Consider the following 25,474-nt stretch of genomic DNA (forward strand, 5'->3'; position numbering starts at 1 on the left):
CCTGCAGCTCGGTCGGCTGCAGCTGTTATATTAGGCCTAATCAGCAGAGGGAAGTGAGATGACTGCTTAACGTTATGTTACATGATACAAAGGATCATTTCAGACGGCAAGACCGGAACTTTCTTATAGGTGTCCTACAGCACTTTTTAACGGACACCCTGCAGCCAATCAGAATCGAGTATTCACACAGACCATGGTATAACAAGGAGTTATACAGTTTGATGGAGTTACATTTGCACAATTTCACTTACAGTTTCAACTGATTCATAATCAGAGTACAACTACGTTTTCGGAGATGTTAATCAACTATTTGGATTGTAATTGTGATGTTTCAGTGGAGCAGTGAGTGAGTATTTGTGCGCTACTTACGCATTCAGGCAGTCTGCAATACTTTGCCACGCTTTCTCTCGTTGTTTTATAACTGTGGCGGTGTTGCCTTTCTTTTCAATTTGGTCCTTCACCTCCTCGTAAGCCTCCATGAGGATTTCTGCCTCCGACGGGGAAAAGTACGCCGCTCTAGTTGCCATGGTGAATCGGTGATCTGTGATGTGTCTATTTGAGGAAGCCGCGTGCACATACTGATCCAGGATAGGTTTCAGCTGGCTTGTTGAATCCGTGTCTGCTCATCCTGGCTTGGTCTTTGTGCAACCGATTAAGCCTGGACGCTCATGTTTTGGATTGGTTGAACTCAGTCACTTATCCTGGATGTCTTAATCCTACTTTTGTGCAACGGGCCCCTGCTCATTTCTTAACTCTGGATTGATAACAATAAGATAATGCAACATGAAAGAAGCCCATGTACCCAGACTGAAAGTATTTGTGGTACCCATCACAGTTTTCCATCTGCCTGCTAAAGCTGTCATCTGTCAGTGTACACTGTGTGGACTTTTTGTAAACAAAGTTCTGTTTATGTTTCTCGCCATAAAGTATTGTGTGGCCAGGGACGGATGGAGGACAGAAGAAAAATTCTCACACACAACTACAAATATGAAGCAAATAGACCAAATGCACTATTGAAATTTGCCACCAAGAAAAAACTGTCTGACAATGATGGCACTGACAACAGTGACAAGCTAGAGGGAGAAGCATCTTCAGAATGAGATGATGAGACGTGCACAATGTTAATATAAAGGTTACACAGCAACACTGTGTGTGTGTGTGTGTGTGTGTGTGTGTGTGTGTGTGTGTGTGTGTGTGTGTGTGTGTGTGTGTGTGTGTGTGTGTGTGTGTGTTCATTGATTGTGGATGGTGTCGTTCTCTTGGAAAGATAGAAAATAAAAATAAACTAGAATTACAGCTGAATTTTGTGAATAATTTCCAGTGAGAGACATGCTGTCCTCACTTGGAGACTATTTTTCCAGAGGAGTAAAGAGGACTGATAGAGAGCTTCATCACATGCTGCAACAATAATCAATCAGTCAAGCTCGGTATCAGTAAAACCAGTGAGCTTGTAGTGGAACTGCAATGCTTCAGATATCGATGTTGCTGCAAAGACGCTACTAAATGTATACTGTCATATCACCAGACCCTAGTATATAGACAAACAGGCATACCGGCACATCTCTAATCTTAACTGATAGAACCAATGACCAGAGCCATGAAAATAAAAGCCAAGTAGTAATAAACCTTAATTTTCCTTCCTAGGAAAACTTGTGACTCCCAGTTGGTAGAAAGCTTGGTGGTCAAGGAGTCAAAGCTCAGACTAATGTACTGTTGGAAAAGGTTGATTGATTTTCCCTTTGACAGCCAAGACACTTGAACACATTTGCACTGCTCTGGTTTGAGCCCATAGCCATTTTCTGAAAGTTGCTAAGTTGTTAATAATGAAGCAAACTGGGAGATAACAGGATGTCTGAGGGAGACTCATGAAATGATTAATATGGCAGGACTGCATTCCAGTGAGCTTGTAGATTCTGAGATTTTGTGACAGCGTGATATCTGTCTATCAATGTATTTCAATGATCAGAGTGAGAGATCAGAGACAGATTAGATACCTGAGGCCCGTCAGCTGTTTTCCGTGTAATCACTCTACCTTCCTTGTGGTTAGACCAAAACCACAGAAGCGTGTCACAGAAGACCCCATCAAACCAAATAAAGCGTGTCTCTGCTGTTTGAGGCTGTTGTGATTGTGTTTCGCCATTTTTATTGACTCATGTGTGAAGAGCTTGCTTCACAGTACAGCAGCCTCTCAGTCTCTCACTAAATCTGACCCCACTTTTTGGCTCTCATTGTGCATTAGTCTTGTACAGCTCACATGATCCCACAAGAACTGTAAGAGTTTAACAACCAGGACAGTAGGGATGTCCGTCCACTCTACCCATTCCTCCCTGGCTTCCTGTTTGCCAGCCTCCTGTGAGCACAGCACATGTTGCCTTGTTTTCATTCCATGTGTTTTCTGTTCTCTCCCCAGCAGCTGAGAGGATGAAGGGGAGGAACCCTGGTCATTTGTGGACTTTGTAGCATCAGAAGGAACAGTGGCACAGGCAGCCTTTCCAGCTCCTGTTTGACACCTCTGTCTATAGTGGAGCTCACCATGAGTTAGAGGCGTCAGAGACCATCACCACAGCTGCCTCCCCACCATCTGAAACACCGTGTCTGACTGTGACAGCAGCATCCCTCGCCCTGCTTCATGAGCCAGCAGGATGCAGCTGAGGTCCTCGCACTCTCCGAGCGCCTCCTCATAGCTGCACACAAGGGACAAGCTGACAATGTGGTTCAGCTTATCAACAAGGGCGCAAAAGTAGCCGTCACTAAGGTGAGTGATTGGGGAAAGCATCCAATACTCACATTAGAGAAGCTTGAGGCAGAGCACTGAGAACTGCTGCTTCTAAGCTATTAGCATGGCTGTGTGCTCTGTTTGCTCGAAAAATGACTCAGAAACTCAGTCCATTACCAAAGTAATTGCAGATTCATTTCTGTTAATTGACAAATTGATTAATAGGCTAATTGTTTCTCAGCTCTGATTTGATCTTGGACAAAGTATCTTTAAAACTACAGGCTGGGTTTGCTGACACTAACCAACTTTTTGTTCATCTGTGCTTACAGATGAACACAAATTGGACTTTCAGGTCTAACCTCGTTGGGTTCGGTTCAAACAAACTGCCGTGTGTTTGCCTGTTTGGTGTACTTAATTTAGACTAATGTGAAACTCCGGTGTGATCCAGAGAAGCAGACTGACACCCACCTTGTCAAACAGTCTCAGTCTGGTTATTTGCTCTTTTCTCCGTTCAAAGGGGGCTCTGGTGTATTTAAAGCAAAGCAGACCAACCACTGGCCTGTGTGATAGTAGGAGTGTGGTTTCAGCATGAATTCCAAATCTGTACTACTTCTTAAATCCACCTGCTGATTGTGAACTGACAGCAAGAGTACTTCCTGATCTGTATAATTTATTTATATATTTATGCAAGATAATTTAGTCACCATGGAAGCCCCAGTGCACATTACCATGCCAGGACAAGGATTTTTCCCAAGTGAAAAGGAGTTAAAACAGGTATATGAGTTTGTGTCTTACTCTGTTCATTGTAGTGAAACATTGTATTACACGGTACTGCAGTATGAAACACCTTTTCATTGTCCTTTTCCTACCTGCCCAGATGCAGTCTCAGCTGACTCAGCTCATGGTTCATTATTTCTTGGTGAGCCCTGGGTTGCGGTTGGCCCAAATCAGCTCACAAGCTTTGTCTTTCCTGTTAGTGGCCTGTATTCTAGCACCTTTTGGGTGTTGTTTTATTTCCATTGTGTCATTGAATTGTGTAACTCATGGATCAGTCAGACTGTCCTCTCACTGCAGCTGTGAACTTTGAAAAAGGCACTTTGTCATTTTCTATTTTTGGCGAGATACTGTAGCAGATCTGTTCAGCCGTTGTGAGGTAAATGAGTTGAGATAACATATCCAGTGACACTGTTTCTGTGGGCTCATCTGCATTTCTTAAATCAATTAGACACAAAACAGAGCATGAAAAGGTTAGCAGCACTGGAGCTGCTAACATATGAATACAACCCTATCATCTTTCAAAACTATACTAATGAAAATAATTCCAGCAGCTCTAGATTCAGTCAGGGGATAATTAAGAACCCATGTATTCACTGCCCCTCTAGCTGCTGTGGGCTGTGTCAGCCCTCTCATCATTTTGGTGAAGAGTGCTTGTGTGGGTGTCACACAGGGATGTGCTAAGACTCCTTTTAATTACACCGTGTGATCTGAGAGTTGAGGAGATATCAAGATGTTTCCGTTGGATCCTTTTACAATTACAATTTACAATTTACAATTACAACTTACTGATCCTAGTGTTGATATCCTAAAATTAGACTTGGCATGCAGCTTTATTTCACATTTCACAAGAAAGCAAATCAGAAGAGCTACGTGGTTTAAAAATGATGTCTTTTGCAATGATAGGCTGTCGGGTTGGATATCATTTGAAATTTGTTGATATTAGTGTCAAATTGATGCATGATTTTCAATACCAAAGCAGTATTTTTTACAATACCATAAGAAATATTAACATTTGACACAATCTCAAGTCAAGGTTAAGATCTTTTAAGAGCTCTCAACTCTAACTTGACAGATACTGGCTCACTGAGAATATGTTTTTATAGTGTAGAAATGAACTTGTCAGTGTTTTCTGCTGGACAAACTATTAACGGTGACACTGCTTATAAATTACCCTAATCCTACTTTGGCAGCTAGCTGTACTTTGACCTCCATCTCACAGTCTTCATCAGTGGATGGAGTTTCTGAGTTGATATTTCAGGGATTTTGCATCCCTCAAAGACAGTTTTTTTTTTTCCTTTTGACACACTGAAAAAATGTTAAAACTCAAATTAAAAAAATCCCCATGTCCCCAGTGTCTGAATATTGACATCTTGGATATGCTATCAATGACCACACTTAAGATCCTTCTACTGTATGAAGTCATTCTCAGTTCTTAAATATCACAATACAAACAGGTTCATCAGCTGAGAATGTAGCTTTGATTCAGCAAAGTGAATTAAGCTAGCATATACATTTTCCATGCAGCGTGGTGTATGCACCCACACGTTTAACAAGTTTAACAGAACAATAACAAACTGAGTTGCTGCTTGGCCATATGGATGATGCTGACATAGCTTTCAGTCAGAGAATTTCTCACACACACGCACACACACCCACACATATATGCAGTTTGACAGTCAGAACAAACAACAAAGTCTCCTGAGGCCTTGCTGTAATCTTTCATCCCACATCTCCAGGAAACAGGGCAAGGTTCAAAGGTCATTTACCAACATTCAGGGTATGATGTAACACGCCAGTTTGGGCCAATGTTCATCAAGAACAATGGCCGGGATGTCAGATGTGGAAATGTTATTACAACCCTGATTCCAAAAGAGATGGGACGTTGTGTAAAATGCAAATAAAAACAGAATGCAATCACTTTCATTGCAAAGACTTTATGACATGTTCCAGGGCTCACGTCACAATATCCTTCGTACAATCATGTGTTCACAAAGTGGTGAACCTCGCCTCATCCTTGCATGTGATTGACTGAGCCTTTCCAGGACAGCCTTTTCATACAGACTCATGATACTATCAGCTGTTACCAATGAACCTGTTTACCTGTGGAATGTTCCAAACAGGTGTTTTTGGAGCATTCCACATCTTTCCCGGTCATTAATGAACTTAATGAAGTAGATGAGGTTAAACATTAGATATATTGTCTTTGTTCTGTTTTCAGTTGAGTGTGTGTCAGAAAGAATGAGCAAATTATTACAGTCTATTTTATTTGTTTTATACAGTATCCCAACTTTTTCTGTATCTGCTAAAATATCCACTTTCTGGCTGCATGATATTGTGCTAAAAGACTGAGGCTAAAGCTGCATGTCTATGTAAAAGTCAACATCCTGACCCACTTATGTTCCATGTGACGTGCAACATGAGTATGGAAAGTAAACATCATCACTGGTCTTGTATTGCAGGGTAGAGCCAGTGAGCCCGAGTGTAGTGCTGTCAATCAATTAAAATATTTAATCACGATTAATCTCATGAATGTCATTAATCGCAAATGAATCGCACATTTTTATCTATTCTAAATGTCCCTTGAATTATCATTTTAATACTGTTATCAACATGGAAAAGTGGATAGGCTTGCTTTGTGCAAATGTTTTTTTTATTGAAAACAATGTGTAGTGTTATATTTCACACTAATATTCTCATTTTGAGCAGTCATTCACATTTGAATGAATCAAATCTCACACAATTTAACACTGTCAATGAACAGATGACAAAAAAATAAATACTTGGATACAAAAAAGCCCCTTCAACAACCCTTTCTAAGGGATCAAAACAGGGTGATATAAGATAAAGTTACAAAGTGCACATCATTGTAAACAAGGACTAGTGCAGTTAAACCATGGCTTAAACTTTCCTTTCTTAAGTTTCCTTTGAACATAATAGCATCCATATGTCTCTGTCGAAAGCCATCCATTGTCGCCTGGTTTTGGCAAGGAGGCGGCGGAGAATTCGCATTCGCCGTGTGTTTCACCATCAAGTGGTATTTCAGACTGGATGTGCTACGTTGATAATTCAGCTCACACCGACAATACACACAGATAACTTTGGTCTTGTCAGTCGACCCATCTGACAACTTTTTGAAACTTTACTTTCCGTTCAGAATCTTGTTCACATTCAATTCAGCGTTTCGCACTTGACATCCACACAAACCGGTAACCTACTCTTTTACAGCTAGCGAACGGACAAGACCAAACACGTGCGTGGGGCGTGCCTATTGTTCTGGTTTAAACTGGATCCCATAGTTTTTCTTACGTTACTAACAGTGGCCACAGCTTCTAAAAAACTACAAGTTCACTCGGTCACAAAGAGCGTTAATCTTGCGATAAAAAAAGATGCTATTAAAATTGATTTGCGCTAAAGCGTTAATGCAATATTTTTGACAGCACTAGAAAACATATAAGTAAAAATAAATATAAGATCAGACTGCTATTTCATTCTAACAGTACTCTGTTTGGAGGCTCACAATAAAAAAAAAAAAACAGTAGTTTAATTTAACCAGAAGCTAAAACAGGTGGTTTTCACATAGAGGGAATTGGCCTTGCTGCTATGGTGCTTCATAAAACAAGGTAAGAGATTAGTAAATCAAGCACTGTAAAAGTAAGAAAGAAAAAAGAATGTGTGCAATGTGCACCAATAAAAAAATCGGAAATTAACAAAAATGTGTGTAAATATAATGTCAAACTGAATGTAGAGACTTTTGCATTAATGGGCTTGTAGTGTCCATGGGATGGGACAAGAGTCTGTCAGTGAAAAGAAAATACTTTAAACCTGCAATAACAGATTTTGAGGGCAGTGGTATTAAATGAACACAACATTGATATATCATCACCTTTTTAGTTATTTAGTCAAACCTGTCAGCAAATAGTTGTTTATTTACTCATCCAGCAGTTACAGAGCAATATTATCTTTCATTTGGATTAGTGTTTGTGGACACCTGATGACTCCAAGTCCAATATTCACTCTCTTTTACCTCTGTTCTAGGCCTCAGGCCAATGTCTGAGGGAAATATCCGGCCCCTATGTTCATCAGTTAGTCTCTAACTGTGTCTATCTGCTGTTCACTGCTGAGCAGGCAGTGTACCACAAGAGCTGTGAGAGTGAACCAGCACAGTAAAGTTGTGGACTGGACAGCCAAATAATGAGCTGAAACTTCATTAGACTCTTTAAAACTGTAAAGCTGATTTTCTGTTCATCAGTATGATCAATACCTTTTACATTGTCACTGTTACACACGTCAAACTGTCATTTGATAGAAGTGTACCGTTTGAAATATTGATTATAGGCACTTTGAGGCTGAGGACTAACTGATGTGTTTGTCAAACATAATGCTGTCTTGGATAATTTGGCTGGGATTGCTGGAGAGAACCCCATAGCTGTGGTTTGGGGAATTCTCAGGGTTTGCCACCAAGCTGTGTCATACAATATTACTTTATGGCATTATAACCATGGCATTTTCTGTCATAGATGGTTTACAGTTACAATATTATCAGACCTGTGACATCGTGTTCTTTTTCTTGACTCACTGTGGGCCAGTTTCATTGGACATACAGTAAGACTGATGTGAACAGCTTGTATCTGTGTGAAAGAAAGCTGTTTCCATTGTGAAGAAACATCAAGCTTGTAGATCTCCACAGTGTTAATCTTTATAGTCTGTGGGATAATCCGACTGAGGGGGCACTGGCATTTTTCTCTGCGATCAATTTGTTTCCTCAGACACAGTAACAACAGGTATTTTGTGCTGCATATTTCCTGGATTTAGGAAATGAGTTTAACTTTTGATGTTCAGAAGCAGAAGAAGACACATGTATAAAATCATTGGTTTATGATATTATTTTATTCTCCATGTCAGATACCTGAAGTGAAAAGAGACACTATGAAACGCCAGTGCTGAGCACTACCCATCTGTGAATGCTTTATGCTGCATGTGTTTGTTGTCCATCATGTGTTTGTGTTTTCTTTTCTGGCACTGCAAACCAATTTTCCATGGAAACATGAACACATGTCATTGTATTGTAACAGCTACAACAATATTACATGTGCTGCTTTTCGCTCTGATGATTTGTTTTGACCAGCTGTATGTGGGTATTTTGGCAGGGTGCCATTATGGAAGCTAAATCCGGGATAAAGGGGGCAGAGTTTCATAAGAAACATTACTCTGCTCAGCAAAAGGAATGTAGGAATAGTTGTTGGAAAGCTAATATGATGAATGGATTGAAGCTGAGAAAACAGAGAACAGATGTATGGAAAAGAAGGCAGGAAGGATAAAGTATGGAGTTAGATGAGCTAGGTAATGAAGAAGAACATGTGTGGAAGAAGAGTGTGAAGAAGGGATGGTTTACAGGTGAGAGGTCAACTGTTTCCACCACGTGACGACAGACGCTTGATTTGATTTGAATTTTGATAGAAATCAATAAAATAAAACAATAAAAACAAATGACACACTCTGGAAACACTGTTAACATTTCAGCATTAATTTTCAATTACACATATACAGTGAGCATGAAGCTCCATTCTTCACCTCAGAAATTATGGCATGATAAAAAAAAAAAAAACAACTTGAACTCACAATCCACATATTTTCAGCTGCATCTCATGGTCTTCATCAGCCTATAGTTTGATAGTCCAGGTAAAGACAGTTAGTGGACAGTCAGTGGTGTTTTTGGTTTAGCAGCAACAGGCAGCTGTTTTTAATGAAAAAGCTCTGATGAATATAAATTTAAATACCACAAAGGGGGTTTTATACTGAAAAGACTGAAACTTTGGAAATACTAAACTGAGAGTGAAGAATGTTTTCCTAGATGAAAAGTTGAAACCGGTGAAAACACACTTGTCGTGCTTTTATTGATTTGTTTCATACAGTTACAAACATTTGCAGAACTTTTGGAACATCAGAGGTGTTTGGCACAACGTTGATTTTATAATGTGATGTTTAGCATCGAAGACGTTGATGATTACATAATGGCCGCAGCAAGGGGAGCCCATTGCATCCAAAAAGGCATAGAATTTTTAGAATTGGGTCTGACCAAACGCGGTCGCTTTCACATATCAAGCGAACTGTACCAGGGTTTGTTTGGAAGTAAACTGGGACCACCTCTCCGACTGGGTCTCGGTCCGGCTGTTTCGTCCACACCAGAGTTCGATGGTTTGTTTTCACACCAGCCCCAAAGGTCCACGCCAGTGATTTTTTGGCTTGGTTCGAACCAAACAAGGCAGGTGTGAATACGCCCTCAGACTCAGAGACCATGTAAAAAGTTCGACCACCTGAGGATCAGGGCGTAGCAGGCAAATCAGAAAGGCAGGAGACAACAGAGTAACTGCCAGTGAAAAACCAACACACAGAGCCACAAACAGACCCTCAGTCAGTCTGATGACAGCAGAGGCTCCTCACTGGCCTGAAACCTGCTGTTTACCTGAGCTCAGTCGGTGGCTTCCCTCCAAGTCAGCCTAGTGTAACTCAATCCGAGGACCACATGAATGCAGAGCGGAGCTGAGCCCCACCTAAACAAAGCACAAACCTCCAAATGCTGAGATAATACCTGGGGTGCAATGTGGCTTGTGCTGTTGTGTGGGAATAAACACTGGCTCTGTAATTAAGATGAATTTACTCAGGATAATTACAGATTAACAGATCACCTGGATCTTGTGTTTGAAGTGTGAATGGTTATCTACATGCTGACATCCTGCTCTGTCATTCTTTTTCATGCAGTTCATTATGTCGGATGTAATGTCAGGATGTCAGTGTGTGTTGAGAGCTTTTCATCTAATCCTCCCAGTGAGTATTATTCTAATATCTCCTGGCTACTTTAAAGAGGGATTTCCCACTGTTTACGTTCCTTATGTCACTCACCCTGTATGTTTAAGTATGGAGCATCGCTGCTTTCCAACTTGTACGTTTTCTATTACTGCAGGATGTTAACGGCTCTTTACGCAAACTACAAAAATGTATGTCATTGCTTACTGTACTTCTATTGACATTAATCTGGTTTTGTTAGCTCAGTCAGGGTTTCCATTGGAAATAACTGAGCCAATTTATTAAGCCCCCCAAATCCTGACACATCTCATCTTGTGATAATGCCCGGTCTCATCTCACAGGTTTCAGTCCTGGTTGATTTGGTGACACCTGTAGTTAATATTGGTATTGGTGTAATATAACAGGTCACGTCATTCTGGGGGCAGCAGCTATTTTTTTGTGTTTGTTGTTGTTGAAAATGAAAGAGCCACAGTGAAAAAGAAAACATAAAGATGACTCTCTGGTCGATATTCTGGAGCAACTCAACAGATAGATCTCTTGTTGCTCACTCTCAAAGTCATTTAAGATTTGTTTGTATACGTTTATGGATGCAGCTTTAAAAGTGCATAACATGTTGTCAATATAACTATTGGGGAAACATCTTCTATTAGCGTTCTTCATGCATGCATCAGTGTGATACACATATAATGCAGCATACAGTGACTGCTGGGTAGTATTCGGAGGGATCGGACCTTGCATAAATGGGGAAGCTACACAGGGACTTTTGAACAAACCATTGAAAACAAGTGCTGCACAAGTGCATTTGAAGCACTGTCTACTTTCATGGCCTCAATCAGCGTTATTGGTAAAGCATGTGAACACATGCAAGGAGTTTGACTGTTGTTTGTTTCTTTCAATGAACCTCCACACTAATAGACATACAGCAGAACAACAAAGCTTAACCAAGTCAAATCAATTTATATCACGAGTCTCCTCAGGAAGAACATTCTCCTCTGTCCCTTCATGAAGAGGCCTTCAGTGTTGTGAGGGCAGTTCAGTTTTTTTTTTTTTAATTGATTTTGATGCCAAGGTACTTCTGAACCACAGGCCGGCTGCTGTTCCTCTGGTAGTCCACCACCCGGTCAGTGCTGTTGCTCTTCATCAGCTCTTTTACACATACCAGCATTGGTTTGGACATACATATCTGTCTTGAAACTTTCTGCATCCTGAATACAGTGGAGATGAATGGAAGTTTGTTTGTGGTGCTCACGGTATTGAACAAATGCTTCTCTGGACGTGCTTGGGATAATCCACAGATCCTTTGCTGTCAACAGTTTCTATATGAACTATTTCTTGGGTAAAAAATACATTTCTTTTTTGTGATGTTGCAGTTATGTGGCATACGGGGTAACCATTCGACCACCAAGGTGTTCCTCATAATACAGATTTTTAGTTACATTTCTCAGTTCTGTATCACCAATAACAAGTGAAGTAACCTTTTTGCTTCAGTTCCCTTATATTGGCAGGATGCAGAGTTTATCCTCTGCTTAGCTGACATGAACAGCTGTGCACATTGTGCACTATTCTCTTAAATCATGGATTAAGGATTTGTTTGTTTTCGGTTGAGTCATTACTGAGATGGATTGTGCTCTCTGGCAGATTGCCTTCAGTCGTGCCACCAGCTATGAGCACTGTGACTTGCCGTACAGAGATATCTGACTCACTGGACTGTGACTCTTTGTGTGGGACAGCAGTGGTGGGTCTCTTTACTTGATGTTGTCTGCTTCTGTGGGAACTTTGTGTGTTTGTGTTCACTGGGCTGTGAGTTGTGTGTGTTTTTGTGTCCACAGTATGGCAGAAGCCCCCTGCACTTGGCTGCCTACAAAGGCCACATTGAGGTTGTGCGTATCCTGCTCAAAGCTGGCTGTGACCTGGACATCCAAGATGATGTGAGTAAATTCATCTGTTTATCAGCTGCTTGGCCAGGTTTCCACTTTTCATCCACTTTCAGCTCTCACACTGCAGTCCTGACTGGTGGTTCACAGTGGAAGCAAACCTATTTTTTTTTTTTTTTTTAACACCAAGACAACTGTAGCCTAATGACCTCAAGTGGCCTTGAATGGGACTATCTGGACTATCCACTTGTGGGTTTGCCCTCAGGATGCAAGTTCCTCCTTCCCACAAATAGTGATAACACAAATCTATGGCATTGCCAAGTTGATTCACTGTGGTCAATGAGCTCCGGAACAGGCTGCAATACATCCTCCAGGACTGGAGGGAGCAGGAGTTGCAGACTGAAGCAGGAGGAGGATGAGGAGGGGAGAAGACAGTGGAAGAGGGCTGGGAAAGAGCCTGGAGGAACAGGGAGAGTGAAGGAGGTTAGCCAAACCTGCTCTTACTGAGCCAGTGGAAATCTGTCCCCCCATCCTTCCTTCTCTGAACAAAGTTCACTCCTCCTCCACTGCTGCTGTGCTCGGCTCAGTTCTTATCTAGCTTGGAATGCCTCTCTCCTCCTCTTCTGTCTCTTCTTTCTCGTCCGTCCCTCATGGTAGTCGTTGCTCATTGCTCTTTCCTCCTGCGCCCTCATGTCAAACCTGACCTGCTAAGTGTCACTCACCACTAATCTGCTCTGTGTGCATCAGTCCCATGTGTGGCTGAGCATGAATGTGAGCTGAACTTTTTTCCTGGAACTTTATTCTTACTGCTTTCATATGGTTATACAAACCACTGTGGGCTGTAAACAGCTAATAGAGCTGCCTGAGATTACCTGCTGTGATTTGTATAACTGCTCTATAGGGACCATATTAACATCAATATTGTGAGTTTATGGTGTGCTTATGGTGTGCTTGCAAAACTGTCAGCATTTAAAGGTTTAGTTTGTTTTTTGGGAATTTGATACTATTTTGAATATATATTTGACAGTATGCTGAACTTCACTGAGCACACTGAGTCTGTGGGATGAAGGAGCTGTTCTGCTCAGTGACAGGAAAACACACCCTCTGCAACACTGAGGGTTTCCTGTTTCATATTCTTGAGCCTACTAACTATGTTTTGAGATCTCTTGATTTGGATCTACTGTCCACCATTACGCTGGTGGATGGATGATATTATTTAGCTATATATTGTAAAATTAGAGACTTCATTAATGTTTAAAGTTGCATTCTATCGAACAGGCCCACTGTTGCTCCACTGAAAATGTGAGATTAGAAGATCAGTATCAGCCTCAGGTTTGTTAACTCTACAGAGCTGAAATCAGGACGTGGTTAACTTAGTGCAGAATAAAAACTGGAAGCAGGTGGACACAGTTAGCCTAGCTCTGTCCAAAGTTTAAAGACACACTTACAACACCTCTGTAGTGCACTGACTTTTTTGTATCTCATTTGACCGGTCGAGGCAGATGGCCGCCCACCCAGAGTCTGGTTCTGCTCGAGGTTTCTGCCTGTTAAAAGGAAGTTTTTCCTCGCCACTGTCGCCAAGTGCTTGCTCATGGGGGAATTGTTGGTTTCTTTGTAGATAAAAGAGCTTGGTCTGTACCAGCTCTATATGGAAAGTGTCCTGAGACAACTTCTGTTGTGATTTGGCGCTATACAAATAAAATTGAATTGAATTGAATTGAATTTGTTTAATCCACACACAAACAGAATCATTAAAACAACTTTCTGATTTTAGTTGGAATTCATTTTTTGATGAATAACAGCGTACCCGTCCCCCGGCCCTTCTGTGCAGTGCCTCCAGCTATAGCATGGATTACCAGTTTTGGTTGGTGAGGACAAGTTTTAGTCTTGGTCTTCGTACAGGCACAGTGGTACCAAACCTGACGATCTCATTAAGTCACTGAGCTCAATCAGTGAGCTTTAAAGGTGTTGGCAGGCGTGTGTTTGAACTTTGGACACAGCCAGGCTAACTGTTTCCCCCTGATTCCAGTCTAAACATGTCCTGACTCCAGCTCTGTACTTCACATATGGACATGACATTAAGTGTGTTTCCATCCACCTGTTTCATGCACATTTTCCATTTGAAAAAAATGTAAAAGTAAAAAAAAAAAAAAAAAAGGTTTTCCGCTTGGCTGAGGTAGAAAAGTTGATTTACTGGTAGTAAAGTGCCAAGCGAACAGACCTAGTAAATAAATCATTGCATACACGAAGCATGTGACAAACATCCGGTGAAGCCTCTGTTCCACTGAGACAAAAAATAACTGGCGTTCCTTTAATTCAGCCGTCTCTTTGTGCCCTCTTCTTCTGCAGTGGTTTAATGGCACCTGACAGGAGAATGTTTATCCCGATGAAACAACTCCTAGTATCCATGTAACAGAATTGGTTGGAAACATATTAATTAGAATTTTTGATTTTGCTGAAATTCTGTTAAAATTTGCACTAAATTTGGATGGAAACTTAAAACTTGGTTTCCATCTTCTCATCTCACTCTCAGAAAGAGTGAGCAAGCAAATAACTGGATTTCCCAAAATGTCAAACTATTCCTTTAGCTGTAAATTGAGACTGTATAACTATGTAAATCAGGACATTTACACCAGCTTTTGGTCTGTGAAAACATTTATGTGTATGTCCTCTGAGTCTATTATTGATCCCATTAAAATGCAGTAATTCAGCTGAACTAGGCTCAACCTGCATGCACTGACATGTGTTTGTTCCACTTGTTCAACAGCTTCAACAGCTTTATTTCTTCATTCAAGTAGAGAACACTGTAAAGTAACAATGAACTTTAATAAAATAACAAAGTTGGGCTCCAAGATTTTCACATGATGGACTTGTTTTTTCCTCTGGCTGGATGCTGGTTTTCTTGTCCTGTAGCTGAGTGCTGCTTGTCACATGTCGTTCGTCAGTGCTGTGTGTTTGTGTGTCCGTTGGCAGGGGGAGCAAACGGCGTTACACCGGGCTGCAGTGGTGGGAAACAGTGATGTTATCAGCACTCTCATCCAGGAAGGATGTGCACTGGACAGACAGGACAAGGTACAGACCAAAAGACAGAACACACACATTCTTACAAACACACACAGAGGCTAAAGGCATCTTTACTACAGTCAATCAGAGGAACAGGGGGAATGTCAAAGCCTTCATAATGACTGCATTAAAGCATCTGATAATCACAGAGAAACCAGCGTGCCTGTAATCTTCTTAGCCTGAGAGTAGTGTGTTTAGAGTCACAGTGAAAAGAGAAATGACCTAGAGGAATTATAACCATGAACACTCTAATTTTACTCACTTTTTCTTGTACTTTATGTCAAAACTCTACATACTGAAACATAGTGTACTATTATCTTATTTTAGTAGACTGTTAATGTTGTACCAGTGGGCGTACAAAAATAATCCAGCCATTAATACAATGCATGGTTTAATAAAGCCCCTTTCACTATAACTCCTTTACAGTTGTCTTATTATGAATGATCACTGTAGCATGTCATGCCACTTACCACCCTGTTTAAGTGGGAATATACCAAATCATAGGTTTGTGAATGTGGCTTTTTGTCTTTTGTCCTGTCAGGACGGCAACACAGCTCTCCACGAGGTGTCCTGGCATGGCTTCAGCCAGTCTGTCAAACTGCTGGTGAAAGCTGGAGCCAACGTTCATGCAAAAAACAAGGTGATCCTGCAGTTTAACCGCAGCACTGATTAAATGCGTTTGATATAAACTGGTTTCCTGTAATCCTAACCTAAGCTCTCATCCAGTGCTTCCTATATCTTTAACCCTCTAAACCCTGTGGGCCCCTCTGATGGTCCATGAAGTAATCATATGCTATGGGCACTTCCATCAGGAAAACTTAACTTAAAACAGTGAGATTTCATCAAGATCTTTTTATTCTACCTGTCTCATATAAACTTTTGCCAAAATTAATCTGTTTGCACTAAGTAGATACTGTGAAAAAACTTAAAATTTTGTGCTCCTCACACAACTGGAAAGCCTTGAATGGCTACACTGAGACGAGAAGACGATAGAGGTCACTTGTATATTTAAGCAAGACAATCTAACTTTTACACACACTGCCTCTAAAATCATTGGCCTTCTCACACCCAAACTGTCAGATATGAACAACAGAGCCGTCACACACCTAGTACTCATGGTAGCAAATGACACTGAACACCCCTCAGTCATCACTTCACATTTGTACTGTCAGGATGGAGATACAGGAGCATAAAATGGAGGAAAGCTCGCTTTAGCAGGGGTTTTGTCTGCTATTGCAGCATTGAACAAACTCACTAACTGCCTCACCAACAGTGTTGTGTGCTGGATGTATGGATGTACAGATATTTATGGAGACTCTGTGTCTTGTCTTTATCTGTATGTTTCTGTGTTGAACTGGCTGTGAAACCAAGTGTCTCTGTGGGACAAACAATTCCATTACCATCATCATGTCGTCACATTTATCATCACATTTATGACTGAGCAAAGTCCATCCACTGATGGAGACCTTTCATGGCAGTTGAAAGGTCAGGAAAAATAACTTCCTGTGTATAAGTTCTTGGTCTGCTACTACTACTGGACTACTGTTAACTGACTGGCTTGATTGGATGCTGTTTTTTCAGTGTGTTTCATAGTTTGCGTAGACTCACAGCTCCTTTCAAGTTTTATTCAGGATCAGTTGTTTGTATCCCTGTATGTGTGGCCTGAGTAAACACTCATGAATGATGAGACTCTGACTCTCTTGTTTCCAGGCAGGAAACACAGCTCTACACCTTGCGTGTCAGAACGGTCACGCTCAGAGCTCCAAGGTTCTGCTCCTGGGAGGTTCCAGGCCCGACAGCAAGAACCATGTAAGTCTTCCCGCTTTGTGGATGCTGCTGCAGATATCACCTGAGTTAATGACATGCAGACACCTCTCAGTCTAAAAAACCTCATATTCAAACGTTGCTTTATCATCATCATATAGCTGTTGGGTTTTTAGTGAAATGGTGTGGTTCACCTTTGAGGTGGATGTCCCATTGTGCTGGTGAACATAGTGACTTTTATTCTTCACCTGTTACTGTATTATTACATACCTTTTCTCCGTCTGTTACTTTTCAAGTTTGCTGTTCTTTCATGTAAAACAAAACTTGTTTCATGGCTCCTTCCTCACTCACTGACATAAACGTGCTTTCTATTATCCATCAGCTTTGAAATCCAGGGTGACTGCCTGCTCACAGCAGTGCACTGCTACCACAGTGCTGTTACATGGCACAGTAGTCACTTAATTATGAAACGCTGCATGGTACATTTGCACTTCAAACATAATTTGCAGCCTTGGGGGAAACTGTTGTTACTCTGCACAACACAAATGCAGGAGGAGGATGCTGGTGGTGGGTTGGAGCAGCAGCCGTCCTCAGATGCAGCTGGAGTGCTGCTTGTTGAAAGCTTCACTCATGCTGACTTTCAGTGTGGAGCCTTCAATATTTCACCATGATGTCTGTAGCAGGAGGACCAGTGCTTAGGCATACTGTCATTAACTAAACTAACTGCAGTTACATAGAAGCAGACATAATAGAGATAAATGTGGCTCACTTTTAGTGCCAATGTGTCTTGAATTGCTTTTTGCCTTTTTTTGTCTGACCAACAGTCCAAAAAAAGCCTTCGGTATATGTAATGTCTGCTTGACATGTAACACGAAGGAGGACACTCACAAAGTCTTTAGTCGCTGCTCTGAACTACATGTTTACACACTCAACACATTACTCTCCCCTCTCATACCTTCAGTTATAGGAGCATGCACTGATGCTTTCCAGGTACCATTACTATCGTAGGAAATTCCTAACATCACATTATACTATTTTAAATGGCATGAAATGGAATTAGTTTTGCGTGTTTCAGTACTGTTGAGTAAATAATAATAATGCATCATATTTAATGACTTCATATGTTTATATGAACATTCTACAAACTAGACCAAAAGGGAAAAAGTAGCATTACAACCATCTAGAATGCTGTGTTTCTGTATCTACAAGAGAACTTCTTGGCATATAGCCAATGTAACGATTCCATTTTAAACTTACTGGCATGAAACTGTAACATCACTGTTCTGTCATTGGCTGACAGTGACACTGACAGTTATCATCCACTAGAGGCAGTGTGCTGCTGTCAGTCTGCCGGCCACATATCTAGCTGGTCAGCTGTTGCACATTGGGCAACTTAAAAACTGAGCTGCAAATGTCAGCATTGATCATTTAAGAAGCTCAATGGTGTGTTTTTTAATCTTCAATAGTAGTGCTAACAAAACACTGTTTTTAGCTTGTAGGTTATAGTTACCAGCAGCATTTTTTCTTTCATGTTGAGCCTTGGTGCCCGGCTCAGCTCAGCTAACATACACACATACAGTGTGCGGCCAACTCAAAGGAGAGGTGGAGAATTTGTGATGTACATCCAGAGTAATTCAAAAGTACTAACAATAAATTCTAAAATCTAATTGACATGATTTTCGACAGAGAAAAGGGTTGGCTAATTGTTTAGTTGACCTTTGATGCCTAAAATGAAAATACTTAAATGTTTCTTCAGTTCTCATATAAATGGATTTTATACCAGAGTAGCATGACGGAAAGATAATCACTGAGGATTCCTTTCTACCACCCTTCAAAATATACATGCATGTAAAATACTGTCAGGTCCCTCAAAATGTAATAGAACACATTTATGCTGTATGATGTAAATGAATGCCTTATTTTGAGATTAAATTCCTATAAGATTGCTAATCTCTAAATATTTTTCCAGGCTGGAGATACATGTCTACATGTGGCAGCTCGCTACAACCACGTGGCTATGATCCACATCCTGCTGGGAGCCTTTTGTTCCGTGTCAGAGAAGAACCTGGTCAGTTACCCACTCCACAGAAAATAATCACTCACCACCAGCTACATGCTGAAGAAGCCTGTCAGGGCTACTGTTCCATACTGGCCACTTTGACATGGGACAGTTGTTTGATACTTTTTTGCCATTGGAAGAAGAACGTCAGTTTCCTGCTGTATTTGAGACACAATATTCTGTCCAGAATTTCACTTGCAAATGTGATACATCAAAGTGTTTTTGTTAGATCTAGTCTGTTACTGTGCATTGTGAATTACACAGTTAAAATGTCCCACTTCTTTTGACATTATGTTTGTCTGCATGTGGACCTGTGCTTAACATAAACATATTTAAGACATAAATGTTCATACAAGCATCATACAAGCGTTTGGAAGTTTTGAGTCTCACACTCCCATCTCTTGTTCTCTGTGTACGCATGTATGCATGTGTGCATTTGTGTGTGTGTGTGTGTGTGTGTGTGTGTGTGTGTGTGTGTGTGTGTGTGTGTGTGTGTGTGACTTCAGGCTGGGGACACACCGCTACACGTGGCAGCTGCTCTGAATCATAAGAAGACAGTACGTCTGCTGCTGGAGGCGGGGGCAGACAGCCACATCTGTAACAATGTGAGTGCCTGCAGCCTCTTTCTGCATCATTAATGCTCAGAGGAAGTGTTTGTGCACTCGCTTTGCCTTTATTCATCTTCAAGTCAGCACACATCTCTGTCATGTTACACACTGTTCCTGCCTCCTGCCATCTATTTAAAACTGCATTAGGAAACACTGCACATTGGTAGAAGCAACAGAATAAATACAGGCCTGTTTTTAATAAAGGCTGGGTAAAAAACCTTGATGGTGCAATTACTAGGGCTGTCAGTTTAACGCGTTAATTAGATTAATTAATTACGCTGCAAATGAATGCGCTATAAAAATTAACGCAATTAATCGTGAGTGGCAAGTCAATGCGCAAGCATTTTAAATTTGGCCCTTTGAGTGACCCGTAGGCTGCAGTGAGGTCGCATCCTACCTGCGCACTAGTCAAACGCAGGGTGACAACAGACATGGATGCGACACCAGAGAGCGAGGCAAGCCTACTTGGACCTTTGAACGGCAAGTTTATTTATAAAAAGAACAAAGACGGGACTATTAACAAGAACGCAGTGATTTGTACCTTGTGTAAAAAAGAATTTTCCTATCACCGTAGCAGCTCCAGCCTGAATTATCATTTAAACGCTAAACATGTAGTTGCTGCTAGTGCCGCTAGTGCTACCGTGAGCTCACTCCGCCAACCCACACTTGCTGAGTTAGGAAAACGAATGAGCAAAGCCACGACAGAAAAACTGACAAACTCAATCGCAAAGTGGGTTGCTGCTGATTGCAGGCCGACTTCAATCGTGGAAGACGAGGGCCTAAAAGAGGCGTTTCAGATAGCGTCATCTGACTCTAATTTCCAGCTACCGTCGAGAACTACAGTGATGAAAAGAATTCACCAGCTGTAATGTGAATGTCAGTGAACTGTAATGTCCTAGAATTCAAATTCTTTATTTGGGGACCTTTAGCAGATATGAGATTAAAATGCGATTAATTAGATTAATTAATTACAAATCCTGTAATTAATTTGATTAATTTTTTTAATTGCCTGACAGCACTAGCAATTACATGTTCTGTAATAGCTTACAAAATACACATTTCCAGAGCATTAATTCCATCATCAGAGACATGTCATCTTAACCACTACTGTTCAAAATCTGTCACTAATTAATTCCAGTAGCTTCCACTTTGCTGTTTTCTTTTTGGGTCTTTGTTAGTGAAACTGCTCTTGTGCAGAGTTTTAAAAGCCTGTCTGAAAAGGGAGCCTCTCAGAGACTCTGAACGTGAAAATCCTCTGTAAGAAGTGTTGAGTTCACTGGCAGCAGCTTAAAAAACAACAGACTAGAAGCAACTTGAAGTGTTTGAAAGCAGCTTTTTATTCAGAAAGTGGAACTCCTCAGAGTCCATGTCTGTGATGTTGTACTGATGGAATTAATGCTGTGGAAATAAACTGAATACTTCATTTAAGGTAAACGCAAATGGAGTGTTGAGGAATAAAGGCTGTTCCAAATCTCACTGATGCTGTGGTAAACGAACGCCTCGGCCACTATGTAAAAATGTGCAGTCATTCCTTTGTTTGAGTCGCGTTTTCACTGTCCTTACTGTTTGTGTGTGCGTTTCTACAGGCAGGCCACACAGCTTTGGATCAGGCAAGAGAGTACAACAACCCAGATGTGGCTCTTCTACTGACCAAAGCTCCCCAGGTAAAACTAGTACCTCTCAGTCTCACCAGTACAAGCAGCCTTAAACAAATTTAGAGACACATTTTGGTGCTCATATTCTGTTAGATGGCAGTGTGTTGCTCTTACTTATTCCAAGACATCTTTTTATAACAGGATATCTATAAATATCTGCCATTTAAAGTGTTGTTGTTTTGTTGTTGTTGTTTGTTTTTGGATTCCATGATGAGGTCATCTAATTCACCTAGGCACATCACTCAGTTCATAGAGAAAACTTAGCTCTGCTGTTGGAATATGTGTCATAATCAATCGATCAATCAATCAATCAATCAATCAATCAATCAATCAATCAATCAATCAATCAATCAATCAATCAAACTTTATTTGTATAGCAGCTTTCATACATAAAAATGCAACACAAGGTGCTTGACAAAAGATAAAACCATAAAATAGCAATATCATAGCAAATAGCGAATGGTTATCTGGCAAGGTCAGACGTGATCTTACTGAAATACAAGAACAAATAGCTCTGATATGAAATACAATAAGCAAAGGTGAAAACCAGTAAAGAATGGAGAACCCTTATCGATCAATAACCTCATACTCCCTTGTTTTGTTTAATTTATCAAGCATGCATGAGGATTCCAGTTGTAATTCAAGTCATCTTGTCTCCTGTGTGTGTGTTCAGGTGCAGAAGTATGTGCGTGGCAGGAGTGTGAGGAAGAGGAGAGACAAGCTGAAGGCAGAGGGCAGAGCACAGTCGGTGCCCAGAGATGAGATGCTGCCCTGTAAGGTAAAAACTGGACCGTTGTGGCAAAGCAATTGTAAATTATTAGTTTAAATTAGAGAAATAAGAGAAAAAGAACCAGTGCTGAAAAAAATCTAAAACCTTGGGGTGAGAGGAAGGTGAGACACCTGTGAGTCAGGGGGAGGAAGAAAAGCAGAGGAGAACAAAGAGGCTCGAGGAGGGAAAGTGAAAAAAGGAGAGCGTTTGAGAACTGATCCCTGGAGCAGTTAAAAACCTCCTCTACTGTCTCCTGCATTCAGCTCTCCAGGCTTCTCATCCATCAGGGTTCAATTACTCACCGTCGACTCACTCCCACCCTTTGAAGATGGACTGAAAGAATGTTAATGTTTGTCACAAGTGTTTGTTTTAGACCAAGGGTGGGGAAGGCCAGCCTCTGGGCCGTATGCAGCCTGTGAGGAAATTCAGAAATCTAAAAAAAGCAAGTCAGCTTGAGGACAAGTAATTAAAAAACAAAACCAGTGTGCCTCAGTTTATGGAGACAAGTACGCGGGCTAATCTCAAGCGTATTACAGCTTTGAACATGGTAAACTGGATGAACTGCAAGGACTAATAGCTAATAGCAGAGGAAACTGAAACTGCATTCAGAAGGAGAATTTGTGAAGCAGTGCCTTGTTGCTGTTAAAAAAATGTAATAGCCTTTGACATGAAAAAGGTTCCCCACACCTGTTTTAGACAGATATCCCAAACCACTATTTGACTGTTTTTGTTTTGGATTGTTATTTTGTTTTCTGCTAATGAGAATTAATTTCTGTTGGAGAGCAGTCATGATTTTACTCAACCATCAGTGGTGCTTTTTACTAAAAAATAGTAAACTCCATCAATTTCCATTTATTTTATCTTTGTATGAGGGACACTGACACAAACTCAGAGTAATCGTGGTGGTCATGTGTTTCTTTTTATGACAGCAGTCAATGTAACAACTGAACAATTATTTGAACTGTACATTGAACACTAATCCACAAAGTGTGCAATGCCTCTGACTTCTGTTGTGATCTGGAGCTACATAGAAGGTGAAATTAAATAAAATTGTGCACCCCAACACCCCCCCACCCCCAGTATAATGGTTAGGGGAAACACTGATGTTGAAATAAACTAGTAGGCACTAGACTCCTCTTTTAGTCAGCAGTACAAAATACACATGTATTGGAAACCTTGAAACCTGCTTTAGATCTTCCTTTTTAATTTGTTTTTCAATGTCCTGAGTACTTGAACATTTCCAGGAAACGCCTCATTTCCCTCTTCATGTTCCCTGCAGGACAGTGCATCTGCTGCAGATGATACCCAGAGCAGTGACCAAGCTGCCTGCAAACACGCTGAGGTGACGGAGTCAAACACCAGGCAGGGAAAGAACAGGAAGCAGAAAGAAAAAGTAGGTCCCTGAAGCAGGGGTGGATGAAATGAGCTAAAATATATATCACAGTATTGATGGTGAAGAAACTGGTTTACCAACCTCCCCTCCCCTGGCGTCACTTCATTTTGACAAACACTGTTATCCATGCAGATGTTCTTTGAAAGAGAGAGAAGCTAATGGTTGCTAGTCAAGGTTCTGGACAGGGGAAATGATGATTAGCGCTCTCCCCTTCATACATGTATGCGGTGGAATAATCGCTAACCTCAGGTGCTGTTGATGTTTCAGCCGTCCTTGTCTGACCCCCTCCGCCGCAGAGAGACCAGGCACAGCGAAGCCTTTCACAAGAGGAAAGACAAACTGCGAGGAGCTGCCCTTCATGCATCCATCCCTCCACACAACTATAAAGCCTATCAGCTCTACACACTGTACCGCAACAAGGATGGCAAGATCATGCAGGTCACAGCACAAACACGTGATGATGGGTGGTTTTGGGACACAGCCTGCACATGCATGCAAAATAATACTAAAAAAGGCCTCAGGGAGAAAATTCTTGTAATTTCTTGATATTTTAAACTCCTTTGACTAATCTTTGCTGTAGACAGATGAAAAAAGGTTGCCGTAATAATTAAACTTGACTGGAGAGGAAAATATGAATTTGAGGGCCTTTGAAGGAAAGAGAAAGTGTGAAAATACATTTGTTGTCTTGGTAGTGAAGGCTCTGAACAGACTGACAGATCCTCTAAACTGACACTAAATGTGTCTTTTCATTTTATGCCATATTCTTTGCTGCTGTCACAGTGTTTTAATTGGCTGAACTATTACTGAAATTTTGACCATTATTAAGACCCTCCCTGTGCCTTGGTATGTGACCCTGTGTACTTGCTGCATATTTTACCGCTGTGTCTTTTATGTTGAATATGTCTCTGCTGCAGTCTACATGATGAATCAGCTTCATCTTGCTGAAACTTAAGATATCGTTAGTGTCCCTTTTTTCTTCTTCTTTTACCAGCACAAAGCCTGACTGTGATAAATGTGGTAAATATGGACAAACACTATTTGGCAATTCAGTAAAAAAACAGAAACACTGTGGAAAGACTGAATACTTGCATAAGTTTTAGCTGTTTAAGCTCGTTGGACATGTTCGCTGTGTGCGCTGTTGTCTTATTGTCCACGGGGTGTTGCAGGCTCCTTTGAACGGCTGCCGCTGTGAACCTCTCATCAATAAACTGGAGAACCAGCTAGAGGCCACGAAGGAGGAGATGAAGACTGAGATCCACACTGTCCAGGACCTGATGAACAGTAAGATCGGCCAGCTGGACCGCAAGAACAAACACCAGGTAACATACACACACAGTATAACACAGCAGAAAAGCTGACTGGTACTTAATTTTTTTGTTTTGTTTAAACTACTGCCTTGTTTTGGTGAGGTCGCATCCAGAGAGGTCAGAGGTGAAGTCAAGCCAGTTTCCCTCACTTTGCACATCTAGAGATACCTGTGACACCTTGCAAATAGCTCAAGAAAAGGGAACTCATGATGACGTAATGCAACATTTACTATACTGTAGTGATGTGTTTCGCCCTTAACATCAGGTTTCCCTCTTTTGTCCCCTGTAAGGAGCTTTATGGTTAAAATCAGGAAGGACTTGCCGTACACATTTCTGACAGCTCTTCCTTGCCCATATGTAGCTTCTCTCTGAGAGTAAAGGTGCAGGTGCAAAGGCGGAGAGGATCATGAAGAATTCATAATTTTTATTTAATTCTTATTTCACACTTTTTGCATCTGAGGCTTCCCTGTTTACTAGCTATATTTATTATTTATGTAACACTGGTTTATGTAAATATTTACACTTAATGACAAATGAAATTAATATTTACTCATGCATTTAATTTTTAATTGTAATTTGTACTTTGTCAGTCTTTGTCACTCTTAGTTGTAGCACCTGTGCACAACAACCTTTTTTTTTGGGGGGGGGGGGGGGTCTGTTACCTGTCTGTTACCTGTTTGGAACA

At 41.0% G+C, this 25,474-nt stretch overlaps 1 protein-coding gene across 4 annotated transcripts in view; it reads left to right on the top strand.

Moving 5' to 3' along the window:
- ankrd6b (ankyrin repeat domain 6b) overlaps window positions 1-25,474 on the top strand; it is a 51,750-nt gene that overhangs the window by 19,138 nt on the left and 7,138 nt on the right. For 2 of the 4 annotated variants that reach the window (XM_070987786.1, XM_070987788.1), the window contains exons 2-13: window positions 2,411-2,755; window positions 12,127-12,225; window positions 15,145-15,243; window positions 15,776-15,874; window positions 16,945-17,043; window positions 18,968-19,066; window positions 19,564-19,662; window positions 21,252-21,329; window positions 21,994-22,098; window positions 23,369-23,482; window positions 23,750-23,920; window positions 24,649-24,801. In XM_070987786.1, the coding sequence (XP_070843887.1) occupies window positions 2,630-2,755; window positions 12,127-12,225; window positions 15,145-15,243; window positions 15,776-15,874; window positions 16,945-17,043; window positions 18,968-19,066; window positions 19,564-19,662; window positions 21,252-21,329; window positions 21,994-22,098; window positions 23,369-23,482; window positions 23,750-23,920; window positions 24,649-24,801 (1,341 nt within the window). In that variant the 5' untranslated portion in view covers window positions 2,411-2,629. Of the gene's footprint in view, window positions 1-2,410; window positions 2,756-12,126; window positions 12,226-12,375; window positions 12,655-15,144; window positions 15,244-15,775; window positions 15,875-16,944; window positions 17,044-18,967; window positions 19,067-19,563; window positions 19,663-21,251; window positions 21,330-21,993; window positions 22,099-23,368; window positions 23,483-23,749; window positions 23,921-24,648; window positions 24,802-25,474 lie in introns of those variants that run through there. The other 2 variants (XM_070987787.1, XM_070987785.1) reach the window with 2 other exon arrangements.

The sequence above is a fragment of the Chaetodon trifascialis genome, chromosome 19 (assembly GCF_039877785.1).
Source record: "Chaetodon trifascialis isolate fChaTrf1 chromosome 19, fChaTrf1.hap1, whole genome shotgun sequence".
Classification (NCBI taxonomy): Eukaryota; Metazoa; Chordata; class Actinopteri; order Chaetodontiformes; family Chaetodontidae; genus Chaetodon; species Chaetodon trifascialis.